This window comes from Vitis vinifera, chromosome 1, assembly GCF_030704535.1.
Source record: "Vitis vinifera cultivar Pinot Noir 40024 chromosome 1, ASM3070453v1".
Taxonomy (NCBI): Eukaryota; Viridiplantae; Streptophyta; class Magnoliopsida; order Vitales; family Vitaceae; genus Vitis; species Vitis vinifera.
The window spans coordinates 5,494,363-5,510,209 of NC_081805.1; the positions used below are offsets into that span (position 1 = coordinate 5,494,363).

Below are 15,847 nucleotides of genomic sequence, written 5' to 3' on the forward strand. Positions count from 1 at the left end.
TATCCTAGCATTTCTCTCTTACCACACAATCAAAGCAGAGTGAAGCAAGCAATTTGTCAAAGAGTTAGCCTTTGATGGAATTCCCCAAACCTCTAAGCAAGATAGTCATCATGTCACATATACTCCCTAGTAGAACCCAATCCATCTTGGCCAGACTAAAAATCTTGTGTCAAAGTCTCAATGTAACAGGCAATGTAGAAAGAGATAGTTAACCAATTCTCCAATTCCCATCCATAAGATGCACCAATGAGGACTAAGAAACTCAAATGGCCTTCTAAACTATAGTGTGTCATAGGTGTTTACCTTCTTGTGTGCTACTAACCAAGCAAATACCTTGACCTTTAATGGGGATTTTGATTTCCATAAAAATTTGCTTAGAAAGAATGGGATTGGATTGGGTAAATTAGACAAGGTCAAGAAAAAAAAATTTACTGAGAATAAATCTGAAAAGGATAAAGACCAAAGTTTTGAACCTACGGCAAATGGAGACATGTGCACAAGAGTGAGTGAGGACAAAAGAATATTGACAGCATTCTCAAAATAATTGTTGGAAACCAAAATTGACTTAATAATAGGGAACATCAAGAAAGAGCATGTTGAAGAACTTCTGCTACCAACTAAGAGAAATCAATGGTTCTATATGAAACAGATTCTTCTATAAGCTCCATATGAAAGAGCAATTTATGACTGAAATAATAGAAATTGGTTCTGATAATTAATCATGAAGCCTCATTTATTCAACCAAAACAGAAATCCCTCTGGAAACATTAGCTAAAAACATAGAAATTTCATTTAAGGCACCCCCCTTCTAATATATTTCTTCTGTGTGTTTACTTATAAAAAAAAAAACTTAAATATTTCATGTTGGCCTAAGCCCCAGCAAACTCCAAGTGATCTCACCAACCCAACTTGCATCAGTAGGACTTCCAATAAAATGGAGCAGCCTCCTTGAGTTCCACTACCTCTGAATTTTTCTGTGGAAGAAATCAAAAACTCCCTCCTGCTTCTCCCCTGGCCTGATGATGACACCTAATTTGGTGGCCAGCTACTCTAACAGAATGCTTAGCCCCATTTATAACTAACGGTGGAGGAAGCAGAACAACAAAAAAACAAAAATAAACATTTAACAAAAGTAATGATTTTATTCATGGAAAGGATTATCTCTAATTGAGTTGAAGAACTTTGGTTTAGTTCCATGCTCTTTGGCTGAGCAAACTAAGTGCAGTTTAGACAAGTACGTAAATATTATTTCAACTAAAACTCATTTTAGCTATTCATTTCAATTTAGAAGTCACATGGGTGATTAGGAAACACCTAAGTTCATGACAAATGATTAGTGACTTCATTTGGAAGGTTTTAATAGTTGTCCTCAATGTTGACTCTTTGCTTCAGATGAAGTCACTTGCCTTGTAGATTAGTTGTTCTCAAGCAGCAGAAAGCTTTCTTGGACAAAAAACTCTCTCATCGAATAGTCCAAAGAGTGAAATTTTCAGAATTCATTCATATGTTTTGAAAAAAAAAAAAGTGGGGGGGGGGAGAGGATGTTCTGCATGTGATTTTTAGGATTTTTGGATTATCATATTTTGCAAAAAGAACAGCATGCAATATTGCATTTTACCCTTAAAATGATGAATACAATTATCATATCCTCATTGCTCAAAAAAAGTAGCAGCCAAGAAAAGATGATAATAGTAAACAAAACGGCCACTTGAAGACAGCAAATTTAGCCAAATCTCAAAGTTTAAGCAGTAGCCACTATGAAATCCATGGAAGTAACAGGCCCAGAGAGCAGGACAATGAAAAAGATTTTTCACATCTGTTAAGCAACAAAATCTTAAAATAAGGATGATTCCAAATCCTAGAAGTGGGAAAACTTGGCAAAGAAGGGTGTTAAACCTAAAAAGTTTATCACTAATTATCCAAACATGGCTGCTAACGTAGGAAATGTAGTAGAGGTGAAGTTCAAAAACTTTACATGTCCTGCATAGTAGGCACGGATCTGAAGATCCTTATCAACCTGCACAGTCTGCTTCAGGTCCACTGCTATAACTGCAATATAGAAACCAAAAAAATAGCTTGACAGGAAGACGAATAGAACAAATAAGAACTGAGACAAACAAACGAGTGAAATTAACATGTAACTTTTTTTGATAGGCAAAAGCAGAAACTAAATTATAGAAGGCCAAAAGGCCGCACCGCATACAAAAGGTATACTAAGCAGCCCCAAGGCCAAAAAAACAAAGACAAGAACACCTCACCAGCCCTTAAGGGACCGCTACCCACTCCAAGAAGCCTAGAAGTGAAGAGGACTCCTCTCCCCTATACAACTTAGCCCAACTCCACAGATTACATACAAAAGAGTTCTTAAGAGACTGAATAGCCAAAAAACCCCCTCTAAAAGCTAACCTATTTCTTTCTTTCCACACCGTCCAAAAAATACAAAGTGGAATGGACTTCCATATTTTCTTCCTTTTTTTACCCACAAAAGAACCCTGCCAACAAAACAACGCCTCTTTGACCCTCTTTGGAAACACCCACTAGACCTCGAATAAGGCAAAGGCGATTTCCCAAAGGGTCCTAACCACTGTACAGTGTAAAAGAATGTGATTTACATTTTCCTCTTCACAACCACACAAAAAGCAACAATTTGGAAGCTGCCACCCATGCACTTGCAGCCTATCCAATGTGAGGATTTTTTCCCAAGTAGCCTCCCACGCAAAGAAAGCCACTTTGGATGGGACCATATCCACCCAAATATTTTTTCCCGGAAAAACAAGAGGATTAGGGGCTGCCAACAGATTGTAAGCCCCCCGAATCCGAAAACTATCAGAATCCCCCCCTTTCCAAAGCACTGAGTCCTCCTCAGGGGTTACTCTGATGTCCCTTAGTAAAAAAAGCAGATCCTCTATCAGCCCCAGCTCCCAATCGTTAGAATCTCTAACCAAACTGAGGTTCCACCCTCCTTGGCCAAGCCTCGGGTCCCACACCTCATCCACCGATGCATTTCTGCATGCTGCCAAGGCGAAAATCTGGGGAAGCGCTTGGGACAGCGCTTCATTTCCGCACCAATGATCAGTCCAGAACATAATCTTATTCCCCCTCCCCGCCTTGAACTTCATGTTGTTCCAGCACCAGTCCATTTCCTTTAAAATCTCCTTCCACACTCCCACTCCAAAAGGCCCCCGGGCTTCCTTAGATTTCCAACCCCCGCCCTCCAACCCATGCTTCACCCCAATTACCTTCTTCCACAAGACATCCTTCTCTACGGCAAATCTCCAAATCCACTTGCCCAATAAGGCCTTGTTCAAAGACCCCATCCTCCTTATGCCAAGACCACCCTTTTCCTTTTGTGTACACACCACCTTCCAATTGACTAAATGGATTTTCCTACCCGTGTTTCCCCCTCCCCAAAGAAAATCTCTTTGAAGTTTCTCCAGCCTTTTAACCACAGACTTAGGCATTTTGAAGATGGACATTTGATAAATAGGAATGCTAGCTAGGGTACTTTTAATCAGGGTGATTCTCCCGCCCTTCGACAAGTATTGTCTTTTCCAACGGCAAGTCTTCTCCTCATTCTTTCCTCCACCCCATCCCACATGGGCAAGGCCTTGTGCCGGGCCCCAAGAGGCAGCCCCAAGTATTTAACCGGAAAGCTTCCAATTCTGCAGCCTAACTCCACCGCCATTTCCTCAACATTATCAATCTCCCCTACTGGTATCAGCTCACTCTTGGCCAGATTGATCCTTAGCCCAGAAGCCGCTTCAAACCACGCCAAAATCCATCCAAGATGTGTTACTTGATCCTTGCTGGCCTCGCAGAAGATAATAGTGTCGTCTGCAAAGAGCAGATGAGACACCATTATCTCCGCATCCCCTCTGCCTCTAAGCCTACAACCGGAAATGAAGTTCCCCTGCACTGCCCGCCTTATGAGTGCACTCAGCACTTCCATGCCCAAAATAAAAAGATAAGGAGAAATTGGGTCTCCTTGACGCAGACCCTTAGAACTGGAGAAGAAGCCTGCTGGAGCCCCGTTAATAAGGACAGAAAATTTTGCCGTTGAGAAACACCACCACATCCAATCCATCCAACGCGACCCAAAGCCCATCTTTTTCAAGACCTTCATAAGAAAACTCCAACTGATGCTGTCGTAGGCTTTCTCAATATCCAATTTGCACACCAACCCTTTTTCTTTCCTCTTTTGCCAGTAGTCAACCACCTCATTAGCTATAAGTGAAGCGTCTAGAATTTGTCTCCCCCTTACAAACGCATTCTGATCATCCGAGACCACCTTGTCTAACACCATTTTCAGCCTATTGGCCAACACTTTGGCCATAAGCTTGTACAACCCCCCTAACAAACTGATAGGCCGAAACTCCCCTAGGTCCTCAGCCCCACCTTTTTTTGGGATGATGACCAAGAAGGTGGCGTTCAGACTTTTAGCGAATGACTTCTGATCATATAACTCCTTGAACAGCTCTACTATCTCCTCCTTAGCGAAGTCCCAACAAGCTTGCCAAAAGGCCACAGTGAACCCGTCCGGGCCTGGGGCCTTATCACCGTTCATATCCATCAGAGCAGCGAAAATTTCTTCTTCAGTAAAGGGGACCTCCAAAGCTTCAGCTTCACTATGGTCGAGACTTTTAAGATGCAGCCCCTCTAAGTCAGCTCTCCACCCTGTATCTTCCCTTAGCTGATGCTGAAAAGCCTTAACAATCCCCTCCCTCACCTCCTGCTCCTCCACCAATTCCTCCCCATTTATTATAATTCTATCCAAAAAGTTATTTCTCCAATGGGCACTAGCCATCTTGTGAAAGAACCCTGTATTCTTATCCCCTTCTCTAAGCCACAGCTCCCTAGACATTTGTCTCCAATGGGCTTCTTCCAAAAGAACCCACTTCTTGAAGTTCTCCTTAGCTTCATTTTTCATATCCGTTTCCCTTTCTGAGAGGTCCCTACCACTTTCCACCCTGTCCCAAAACTCAATTTGCCGAAGGGCTAAGCTTTTATTCACTTCCACTCTACCAAAAACATCCCTGTTCCAGACTTTAATTTTCTCCTTCATCACCTTCATTTTAGCAGCCATTCTAAAGCTAGTCCTTCCTACTCTTTCCCCTCCTTGCCACCATTCCCGAAGGAGCTCCTTAAACCCATCCACCTTGAGCCACATATTTTCAAACCTGAATGGAGAGGGACCCCGGCTCATCCCACCACCATTCAACAAAATAGGGAAGTGGTCAGAGGTAGGCCTAGGGAGCCTACACTGAACAGCCCCCCTGAAGATATCTAACCAACCCTGGGATACCAGAAAACGATCCAATCTCGCCCAAGTCTGGTTATTCCTTCCCCCACTCCAAGAGTACACACCCCCCTGCAAGGGGAGATCAATAAGGGCAAGGTCATCTACCACCTGAGCAAACCTACGCATTGCTCCATTAAGACTACCCTGCCTGCTCCTATCCCTTTGAGATAAAGTAACATTGAAGTCCCCTCCTATGCACCAAGGCTCATCCCAAATTCCCCTTATCGCTCCTAACTCCTCCCACAACATCTCCCTCTCCTTCCTATTACACGGCCCATAAACACCAGTAAAAGTCCACACCACTTCGTTTTCAACATTCTTCAACCTACACGATATAGAATAATTGCCCACCTCCATCTCCAGCAGCTCCAAAGATCTCTTATCCCAGCAAACCAAAATACCACCCGCTGAGCCTTGGGCTCCCATAGCCCCCCAATCGAGGAACCTCCCAGAGCCCAGACTCCTCACCACCCCCTCAGTCATAGTCTGAATCTTCGTCTCCTGAATGCAGACTAAGTCCGCCCTTTGGCTCCTAATCATGGCCTTGATCACTTTCCTTTTAGAGCTATCATTAGCTCCCCGCACATTCCAACTCACCAGCTTTATCTTCATAAAACAGCTGGAGACAGGCCCCCTCTTCCTTGCACAATGCCTTTCTGCTTCCTTCCCCCGTCATAGTTGATGGAACACTCAAGCCTCTTCAATTCCCTCTCAAATTTCGAATTTTCTAAGAGAGACTTGCGGTGCACTTTTTCCCTTCTTTTTCTGATTTTAACCATAAAATCCAGAATATCCTTCTCTAAACCCGCTGTAGGAAATCCCAAGAACTGACTGAACCTTGCCAGCTCGCTCTCTTCCCAACTGGCCTCCCTCCAGTCCCTAATTTCTGGATCCATCTCTCCAACAAGACAGAGATCCTGTCCACTAGCTCCCATCACACCATTGTTATCTTCCACCATCTCCCAGCGATCCATAGACTTCATTGCTGCAGGCGTCCTTTCGATCATTCTCCGGTCCATAACTTCCCTCTGGGATGCATCCAGAACCACCCCAGAACGGTCGTAATACTCTCCCAGTGGAGTCCGACCAGAAAAATAAGAAGGGGGAGAAGGAGAAACACACACCAATGGTCCGTAGGAATTAAGGGCGGTCCCATACCTCAAGGCTTCCTCCATTAGAGCGTCATCTGTCATCGAGTTCTCCACCAACCTTTGCTCCTCAGCCGAAGGCCTCCACAACCCACTCGTCACCATTTGAAACGACCAGGGCTGGTCCAGGCTCCCCTTAGAGCTTGGACCTGCCCTATTAAAGGAACGGGCCCCCCTCACATGGGCCTCATCCACATTACAGACCAGAGGCGAGTCCGGGCCACGAATCCCCAGACCAACCCCTCCTAACAGCTTCTTCGAGGCCCACCCAACGTCAGGAGGCAGCCCAGTGTGGGTCAGCCCAGATTCGCAAGGAAGGGCCGTGGACGGGGAGGAACCAGAGGCGTCATGTGGCCCAAGGGCCCACTGCGTCGCCAGCCCGCACGATTCATGGGGCCCACCCAACACCAGACCCGAGTCCGGACCCACAGTCAGACCCGACCCCGAGGACTACCCCCTCGTCCCATCATCAGACTGCAGCCGGACCTCGAGGCTTGGGCCTGCTACCAACCCCCTCACTCGCCCCCCCGCGCGTACATAGCCTTCACCCCCGTCCTCGCCATCTGAAACCAGAATGCCTTTGCCCTTTTCCTCCCTTACCATTCTCACAGTCGGCCTTATTTCCCACCACAGAGACAGCACATAGCGGTGCTCCTCGGTTCGAACTTCCATTACATTGGGGGGCCTCTCCTGATTAAGCTTCACCAAGATCCTCGCCCACTGCAAGTCTTCCAACATTTCCGTCTGGTGGTCGATATCGATGAAGCCCCCGCATGCATCCCCTATTCTCTTAAGGATATCCCGCTCCCAAAGCGAAACTGGCAGACCTAGGACACGCACCCAAGCCTCGCTCCTCTTTTCTCCTTCCTGCAAGCACCCACACTCAGGCCTCCATTTTTGCAAACTGAGAGGAGATCCCAAACACGAGAAACCCCCAATTTTTAGGGCTTTCTCTGCTTCGGCCAAAATCTCAAATTCTAAGAGGGCTTTGCCCCTTTCCATTTTCGCTATTCCTAAATTGCCCTTCAAGCACCAAAATTTCGCCAATTTAGTCCCCCACTCTCTCAGATCTTCCCCTTTCCCAAAGCTGGTGTCCCAGCTCCCCACCAGGCAATGAACCAGTTTCCCCATACTCCGGCTCAGCTCCCTCTTGCCTAGCTCCACCCTCGCCGCTGCGCTCTCTTTCTCCTTTGATTGCACCACTGCTTCCGCGTAGGTTTTCCCCGTTGATGTCCTCAGAAGCGACGCACCTTTTGTTTGAAAAATCATATCCCTGTCGTAACACCCCAAACGGCGTAGCATCCCCGCCATTAACACCCAGCCATTTTTGTCACCATTTCCCTTCGGGATAAAAACACTAAACCTTTTGTTTCCCAAATCTGTAACCCCTAACCGAATAAACAGCCCCCCCTTGTTTTGGTCTCGCACCATAAGAAAGGACCTCCCACTATCCTTCCACTGCCTTTCCCACGTTCCGGTTCCTGCAGTCCCAATACAAGCCTCCAGACCATCAATGAAGCATCCGATGCTATTCGGTCCCAACCTGACCCACGAGGAGACTCCCCCTTTCCTTTCTACAATCAGCACTTGTACCTTGCCTTTCTGCTCCCGTACCTCTACATCAAACCATTTCGATTCCACACCGAAACTTCCCTTCTTGGTCCTGCTCCTAACCCCCACGAAGCCATCACCTTCTACATCAACCCTGGTGTCGCCCTCATGCCCTTCTAGCACTCGCCGCTCCCCTCGCTCCCTTCCGTCGCTTTCACCCTCTCTCACACTAACCCTCTCTCTCGCTCTCTCACCCATCCCAACTCTAAATTAACATGTAACTTTCAAATGATTCCCATTATCAAAAATTCAAAAATTCAATCTCAAAGCTCACAAGTGAAATTAATATGGAATTTGCAAATGATTGATCAATCAAAATATTTAATATATGACCAAAATCATAGGATTCACCAATTCAACCCCAAAAATGGTGTTGTGGTATGAGGAGGGGAACCATATACCTTTCTTCATACACTTCATGATGTCATCATTACTGAACAATTCTTGCTCTCCCCTTCGGTCCACCATTACTTTCCTATAATCTTCCAACATCAAAGGAGACAATGCCTTTGTTGGATACTGTAAACAGAAAGAACCCAATGTATAAATTTCCAATGATAGCACAAAATTGATAGTCCAAGCGCAAAATTCAATCAACCCAGCTACAATTCAAGATGTACAAGACAAAAAGAATTGAAGTAAAAATAAAAAAACAAACAGTACCAAAAATAATCGGCAATTGCAAAGTAACATCCAAACACGAAACCAACATTTTTTAAACCACTTAAAGCTACATTACCGTCATGTAAATGGGTCCGCTATACCCACAAACTTCCGTGAAGTAAGGAAGAGCCCCAACATGATCCAAGTGACTGCACAATTGAAATTGACATAAACACTATACTGGGAAAAAAAATAAAAAACAATTAGAGAATATTGAGAAACACAAGTATCTGTAATTGAAAACTTACAAGTGAGTAATGACGATACAGTCGATAGCGGTGTTGAAATCAGCGGATTTAGAAATGAGAGAGAAATCGGGAAAGCGTCTGTGGTCGAGATAGCCCATGTGCATGCCGCAATCGAACATGATTCTCTTGCCATTGATGGTCACCACTGCACAGCTCTTCCCCACCTCTTGCCCTGCGCCTGACCGTGCCAGAACAGATCTTAGATAGAGATATAAAAAACGAAAGACAATGATAGAGATTATATGCATACCTAGAACCAGACATTCTATGGCCATTTGCTTCTCTTCTGTTCTCTGCAACCGAAACCCTAACTTTTTGGCGCGCTTTTCTTTTGACTCCGTTCTTCTCTTTTTATTATTATTATTATTTATACACCGTTATTTTTCTTTTAATATTCCTGGTATGTGAAAGAGATTAAAGCCAGAACGATAAAAAATATGTAGCAGATTCACCAAGGCTATCAAATAGTATTTGTAAATTGTTGTTGGAGTGCAAAAAAGCCCATCTGCGTCTACCCCATACAGTGGGGGCCTTCATGCAATTTGATTCCCCTCCATGTCCCCAAGATATTTTTTTGTCATTAAATAAAATTGAGCCCACAGCCCACCTGCACGGCCCACATGATACATTCATCCAGAGAATGGAGAACATCGGAACCCATGGCCCATTTTTAAGAGAGGGGTCGTGACTTGTGAGAACTGAAAGGAGTCATTTCATTCAATGAACTCGAAACCATCAAATTCTCGCTACCTTTTCAAGGCTCTATCAAAGATAACAAGTGGGTGATATTTTAAATAATCAACCCAATCCATTCTTTGTATAAGAATAACATAATAAAAGAAGTCTGCGATGGCATCAACGATGACTTCTCGCTTCTGATCTGAAGCAAAATATGGGAGTCCTCGCACTGAATAAGAAAGAAGAAAGAAGAAAGAAGAAGAAGAAGAAGAAGGAGAAAGGAGGAGTGGGTTTCCACTTTGATCTTCACAGACCCCACAGGAGAATTGGGTAAAGTGTCAACATCATTTCTCCGTTGAAGACCCAGCATGGAGTGAAAGCATGAATGTGGGGATGTTTTAAATTGGAAACAGGAGAAAAAGGCACAGTCGAGGTTGTTGGGGGAACATGTCCCTGTTCCTCATATTCAAATCCGTGTTTAAGCCCATAATATCAGGGCTTTGCGTAACCTTGGAACCTCCCCTGATCCCGCCCCTCTCTCTCTCTCTCTCTCTCTTTATCTCGCATATATGCTGGCAACCCATGTTGAATCGTGAAGGGATAGCAATACTACCAAAAGCCCAAAACTGCAGCCTTTTCTTTCTATTTTCCCCCTTTCTCCTTTTTTTAATTCTTCTGCCCATTTTGTTTGCAGTGTTGCACAAGGTTTGTCAAGGGGACCATACCAGAGGTCAGTTTGCTGCAGTGACAACCCTATTCTCAAATTCGCAATCAATCAATTTCGCTGTTTGGCTGGCAAACATCGGTTTGAAGCTTTTCGAGGCCACATCCTCGATGCTAACACGCTGGCTTCATGCTGTAATTTGTGAATTTTACCTAAACATTTGTTGTCTTATACCTTGTCATGACTTCTGTGCAATAATAAAAGCCCATAATCCTTCTTCAGTGTTGTCTTTGCACACTTCAAACCTATGCGCTTTCCACCCACTATGAAAATAAATATGAAACTCAACTTTGGAAGGAATTGTTATTTATCGGAGAGAGCATTTGATACCCTAACCTTTGTTTGGGTTAAACCAACCCCATTTGGTGTCTTGGTAAGTAATGAGAAATATTTTTGAGACATGCAACCAATTCTCTATGAAGTGTGAGCATAATCTTATTTGTTGTCCGGACGCTGAGTCTCTAAATCAGGCTTCGGGTGAGCCAAAACTGCATTATTCATCATTGAGCAGGTTGAGGGCGACGTGGGTTTGGATAGGGACCCTGTTCTAACTGTCTTTGATGGCAACATGGGAAGGTGGAGGCGAGCTCGAGTGGGTTAGGCTTGGGTTGGTGTCGTTTCTTCAGGATCCGTGTAAAGCAAAAGCAGTAGTCTATATCCCCATGGACCCCATCTCTGTATATAGTATATACTCTCATACACAGTGGGTACGCCAACCACTTCATTTGAGTTTTTCTTCCTATTCTGCAACATGTCTGTTTTGTACACGAAAGTTTGGACTCTAATTCTGATTTTATTTAGAAATTCTTTAGATTTTGGTTACCCACCCAAACACGGAATAAAGATGACAAGAAAAAGTTTGAGATTAAGGAGTGTGTGACAACTCTTCAAATATAATTTTTAAAAGTCGGTTTTGAAAATAATTTTAAAATTAGATTAATAAAATTTTATTTAAAAAATTGAATATGGAAAATTGTTTTATTTACTATATCCTCTTGTCTTCCACCCAAAGGGTAAATGATATAAAAACATATATAAAATTTTCTATTATATTTATTTTCTTATTTTTATGATAAATCAAATAATAAAATTGGAGACTTTGTTCATATTTTTAAAACAATTTTTTATTTAAAAAATAGAAAAACATATTTAAGAACTGAAAAACTAATTTTTGTTTTCTATCTTTTAAAATAAAAAACATGTGTGTTTACTATTTTCTATTATTAAAAACATAAAACACAATGTTTTTTTAAAACATCTTTTAACTATTTTCATTTGTTTTCTAAAAATTCTTTTAAAAAATAATTTTATATATATATATATATATGGAAAATGATTAAAAATAAAATATTACATATTTTAAAATCATATTTTAAAAATATATCAAAAACATTTTAAGTTTCTAAACAGATTTTTAATCTATAGAAAATCAAAAAATAGTTTTTTAAAAACTAACTTTTAAATTTGTTTGCAAAAACACTTCTCGAATATAGTCTAATTTTATATTCTTAAAAAAAATACGATGTTTTCAAATAACATTTGCTAATTCTTAAAAAAACATTTTTCTAATTTAAAAATAAATAAATAACAACACTGGGCAAGCGTGCACATTAGGCGCTCCAGTATTTCCACAGCGAGAAGAGTGCGCGCTGCGCACCTTGCTTATCCTAAAATAGCAGACTAGACAAAAACAGCAGAGCTTCTCTACTGTGTTCCTGTTCGCTCTAGAGATTTCTAGAACTCATGAACATTTTTATTTGTGGGAAATTTTGTGTTGATGCTATGATTTGTTATTATGGCTAATTTTTAGAGTGTGGATACGGGAATATTATAAATTTTTATTTTTATTTTTATTTTTAGCATTTTCCTACAAATTTTTGGATGACCAAATATAGTCCAAATATATTTTGTACCATGATTGTTCCCTTTATCCAATTTCATACTCAGCCATTGAAACAACACATCAAAACTTTTTTTTTTCCTCTCGTATTCCTTTAATCTGATTTTCTTTCATTTTTTTGTCCTCAGATTTTTTAACATCACTAATTTTGCAAAACAAAAGGAGTACACCAAAAAATTAAGGGCTTGTTTGGAACTATATTTTATAACAATTTTCCATTTTTCATAACAAATAACTATTTTTTATTTTATAATCTTAAAAATAAAAAACAAAGTGTTTTTATATAACATTTTTTTTTCTTTTATTTTAACTTGTTTTTTAAGGATTATTTTAAAAAATATTTATACGAACACATAGAATTATTAAAAATAAAACATTGAACATAAAAAGTATTTTTAAAATATATTTTAAAATATTAAAAACAAGTTAAAAACATTTTAGATTTTTAATCAAACTTTTGTTATACACAAATTATATAACAGTTTTTAAAAACTATTATCAAAAACTATTTTTTATAATTGTTTTTTAAAATAGTTACCAAATATGCCGTAAAAGTTTTAATTTGAAAATAATATGAATAATAAAACCTAAAACAATACTAATATATAGTGTTGTTTATTGTGTGTACGTATATACGATGATTGGTGTATACATAATAACATAATGCAACTTTTTTTTGTTTATGAATTTTAAATCTTATAAATAGTTTAATTAAAAATGTAATTAACAATAAGTAAAAAATTACTTACTAAGTTTAAATCATAGAATAAATTTTAAATGGTAAATTTTTTTAATAATAAATGCATTCAATATTTGTTATTTTAAAAAATGCGGAATATTTAAATATAAAATGCGTGACATAATATATGTTTTTGATAAAAATTTATTAGAATATTATATTCTAATATATTTGATTATGTCAAAATATTATTTTCTAAAAAAACCTTTTATAGATCTCGTATTTGGTTAGTAGGTCATCATATAAAATACAATAAGAAACAAGTTACATATTATATGTTTGTTTGATAATGAAATAGTATATGTTATCATTTTTTTTTAATAAAACATATGATACAATACGTGATAAGATATAGAGTCTATTTAGTTGTGTGATAAAAAAACCCGTTTATATTTTTAAAAGCAAAAAATTGCTTACATACCAAAAAAAAAAAAAACACATCATAAGAAGCAAATAAAATTCGATATAATAGTTTTTTTTTCCTTTCTCCACAATTCAATCATACAAAAAATTATCAACTACAACAATATTTCAAATTACATATGTTTTTTGAACTTCCTTTTTAACATTTTAATTTTTTTTGTTCATAGAGTAAACAAACTCTAAATCAAATTAGACTTGATACATAAAAATGATTAAAAATTTAAAATAAATTGCAACTGAAAGTTGAATTAATTAATATTAGAAACTTGTGGAATTTAGTAACATTAGAAAGTTATAGACAAAAATTTATTTTGAATGATTTTACTAAATTATTTTTATGTGTAATCATATACTTGCAAAAAAAAATCAATAAGCTTGGCAAATAAACTTTCAATCAATCAAAACCGTGTGTTGGATTTATTAATGAGACATATATTTTTTTTTAAATAGTTTGAAATTCAAATAGTGATAAAACCAATACAATAAATTAATGGATAAATTTTGGTATTTTTATTACTTTTTAGCACATAATTATATTTTTATAAATTTTCATGCTAGATAAATGAAGTTCAAATTAAAAGACATTTTGTATTAAATATGTTAAATTTATTTAAACATTTTTAAAAGTAATGTGAAACTCAAAAAATACATATAATATTTGTAAAAAAAATATAGATCAAAATTGATACATTATGGAAGATGACTTTATTACTTCCCTTATGCATACAACTATTTTTTCTAAATGTCAATATGTAAATAAATCCTAAATTAAACGAGGCATAAGCAATAATTTAATTTTTTTTTAATAAATCTTCTTTTTTTTTTTAAAAAAAATGTGGAATTGAAATATTGATCAAATTAATTATAGATTAAATTAAAGTATTCCATTTTAGGATATTGTATTTGTAATTGAATACTAAACATGTATATGTAATTAAATTAAATGTTAAAAAGTTTAACTGTATTTGTTTTAAAGTTAAATTTAAATAAAATGTTATTTTAATTTTAATTAATATTATATAAATTGAATTTACAATTTTTTACAATATAAAAAAAATTATTTTTAAAATCAACTTATTCAAACATTTTTTTTTTAATAAATTGTCAAATAATATTATTTTTATAAAATAATGAAAATGTTTTTTATCATTTGGGTTACAAATAGATGATATTTCTTTTCTACGTAACTTGTGTATGGAGTATAACCAACTCAAAGTTGATATATAAGACATACATATCCGGCAAATTATAGATTTTGCAATTTTTATAAATTTTCTTCCTATTTTTTTTTCTTCATATTTTTGTATTATTCATTTTATAAAATAAAGAACCAAAAAACATGTATTAAATATATAATAAAACAATACTAGGATATCTATTATTCCATATAATATTTAATATGTAGAAAATTATTTTCTATATTTAACAAGATAATACAATTAAATAATAATAAAATATTTACTATATTATAAATTACTATTTTCAAATAATTCCAGATATATGAGAGATTTCATACCCTTTTCATAGCAAATTTTGGGTGTAATAATATTAATTTAAATAAATATGGAATCTATTTTTTATTTTTCATACCATATATAAATATTACATAACATATTTAATATTTCTAAAGATATCAAAACATAATTACAAAATAATTTATTTCTATTTTTCTAAAAGAGTAAAATTTAGAGGGGAATGAAAGCAATATAATGGTAATATCTCATATGTAATTACGAATATAAATAGTAGAATAAATTGGAATTTAGACTATAAATTGCTTATCAACGATTTTAATAAAAATGCATTTTGTTTAAGTTATATTTAGTTCCCAAAAGGTATAAAGAAAATAAAAAATATACTTAAAAAAATAGTTTTCTCGTTTCACTATATAAAAAATATAACTAAAATTTGTTATAAATTTATATATTTTAAAATCATTTTATCTTTTTAATGAAAGAAAATAATTAAAATAAATTTGAAAAAAATATATAAAAATAATTTATTGACTTTGAATATATTTTTTATTTTTTATTTCATTCAATTTTTTTTGCTCTATTTTATTTATTTCAAATTTTATAAGTACCAAACTTAACCTTAGTGTTTTTATCCGTAATGATTTTATTTGAAACATTTTTAAGAAGATTCACCTCATATTTTGATATAAATATATAAAATGATTTCCACAATATTTTTTGACATTATGTAATTATTTGTAGAAAAAATATCTGTCTAATTATTTGATAAATATTTATGTTTGATTTTTGAAAATTTTGAAAAAAAATGTAAGGGAAAAAAATATAAACGAAAAATAGAATGAAAGAAAAAGTGAAAAAAAAAATAAAAAATCAAAAGTTGATAAATTATTTTTATTTGTTACTTCAACTCAATTTTATTTATTTTAATTAATTAGCATA

The 15,847-nt window shown here is 36.8% G+C and overlaps 1 protein-coding gene across 1 annotated transcript in view; it reads right to left on the reverse strand.

Annotated features, from left to right (window-relative positions):
- Positions 1-9,450, reverse strand: part of LOC100261060 (cleavage and polyadenylation specificity factor subunit 3-II) — a 65,742-nt gene extending 56,292 nt beyond the window's left edge. The window contains exons 1-5 of the mRNA XM_059736252.1: positions 9,220-9,450; positions 8,970-9,147; positions 8,798-8,870; positions 8,460-8,577; positions 1,976-2,049 (exon numbers count right to left, since the gene is read on the reverse strand). Coding sequence (XP_059592235.1) covers positions 1,976-2,049; positions 8,460-8,577; positions 8,798-8,870; positions 8,970-9,147; positions 9,220-9,244 — 468 coding nt within the window. The 5' untranslated portion in view covers positions 9,245-9,450. The remainder of the gene's footprint in view (positions 1-1,975; positions 2,050-8,459; positions 8,578-8,797; positions 8,871-8,969; positions 9,148-9,219) is intronic.
- Between the last annotated feature and the right edge of the window lie 6,397 nt (positions 9,451-15,847).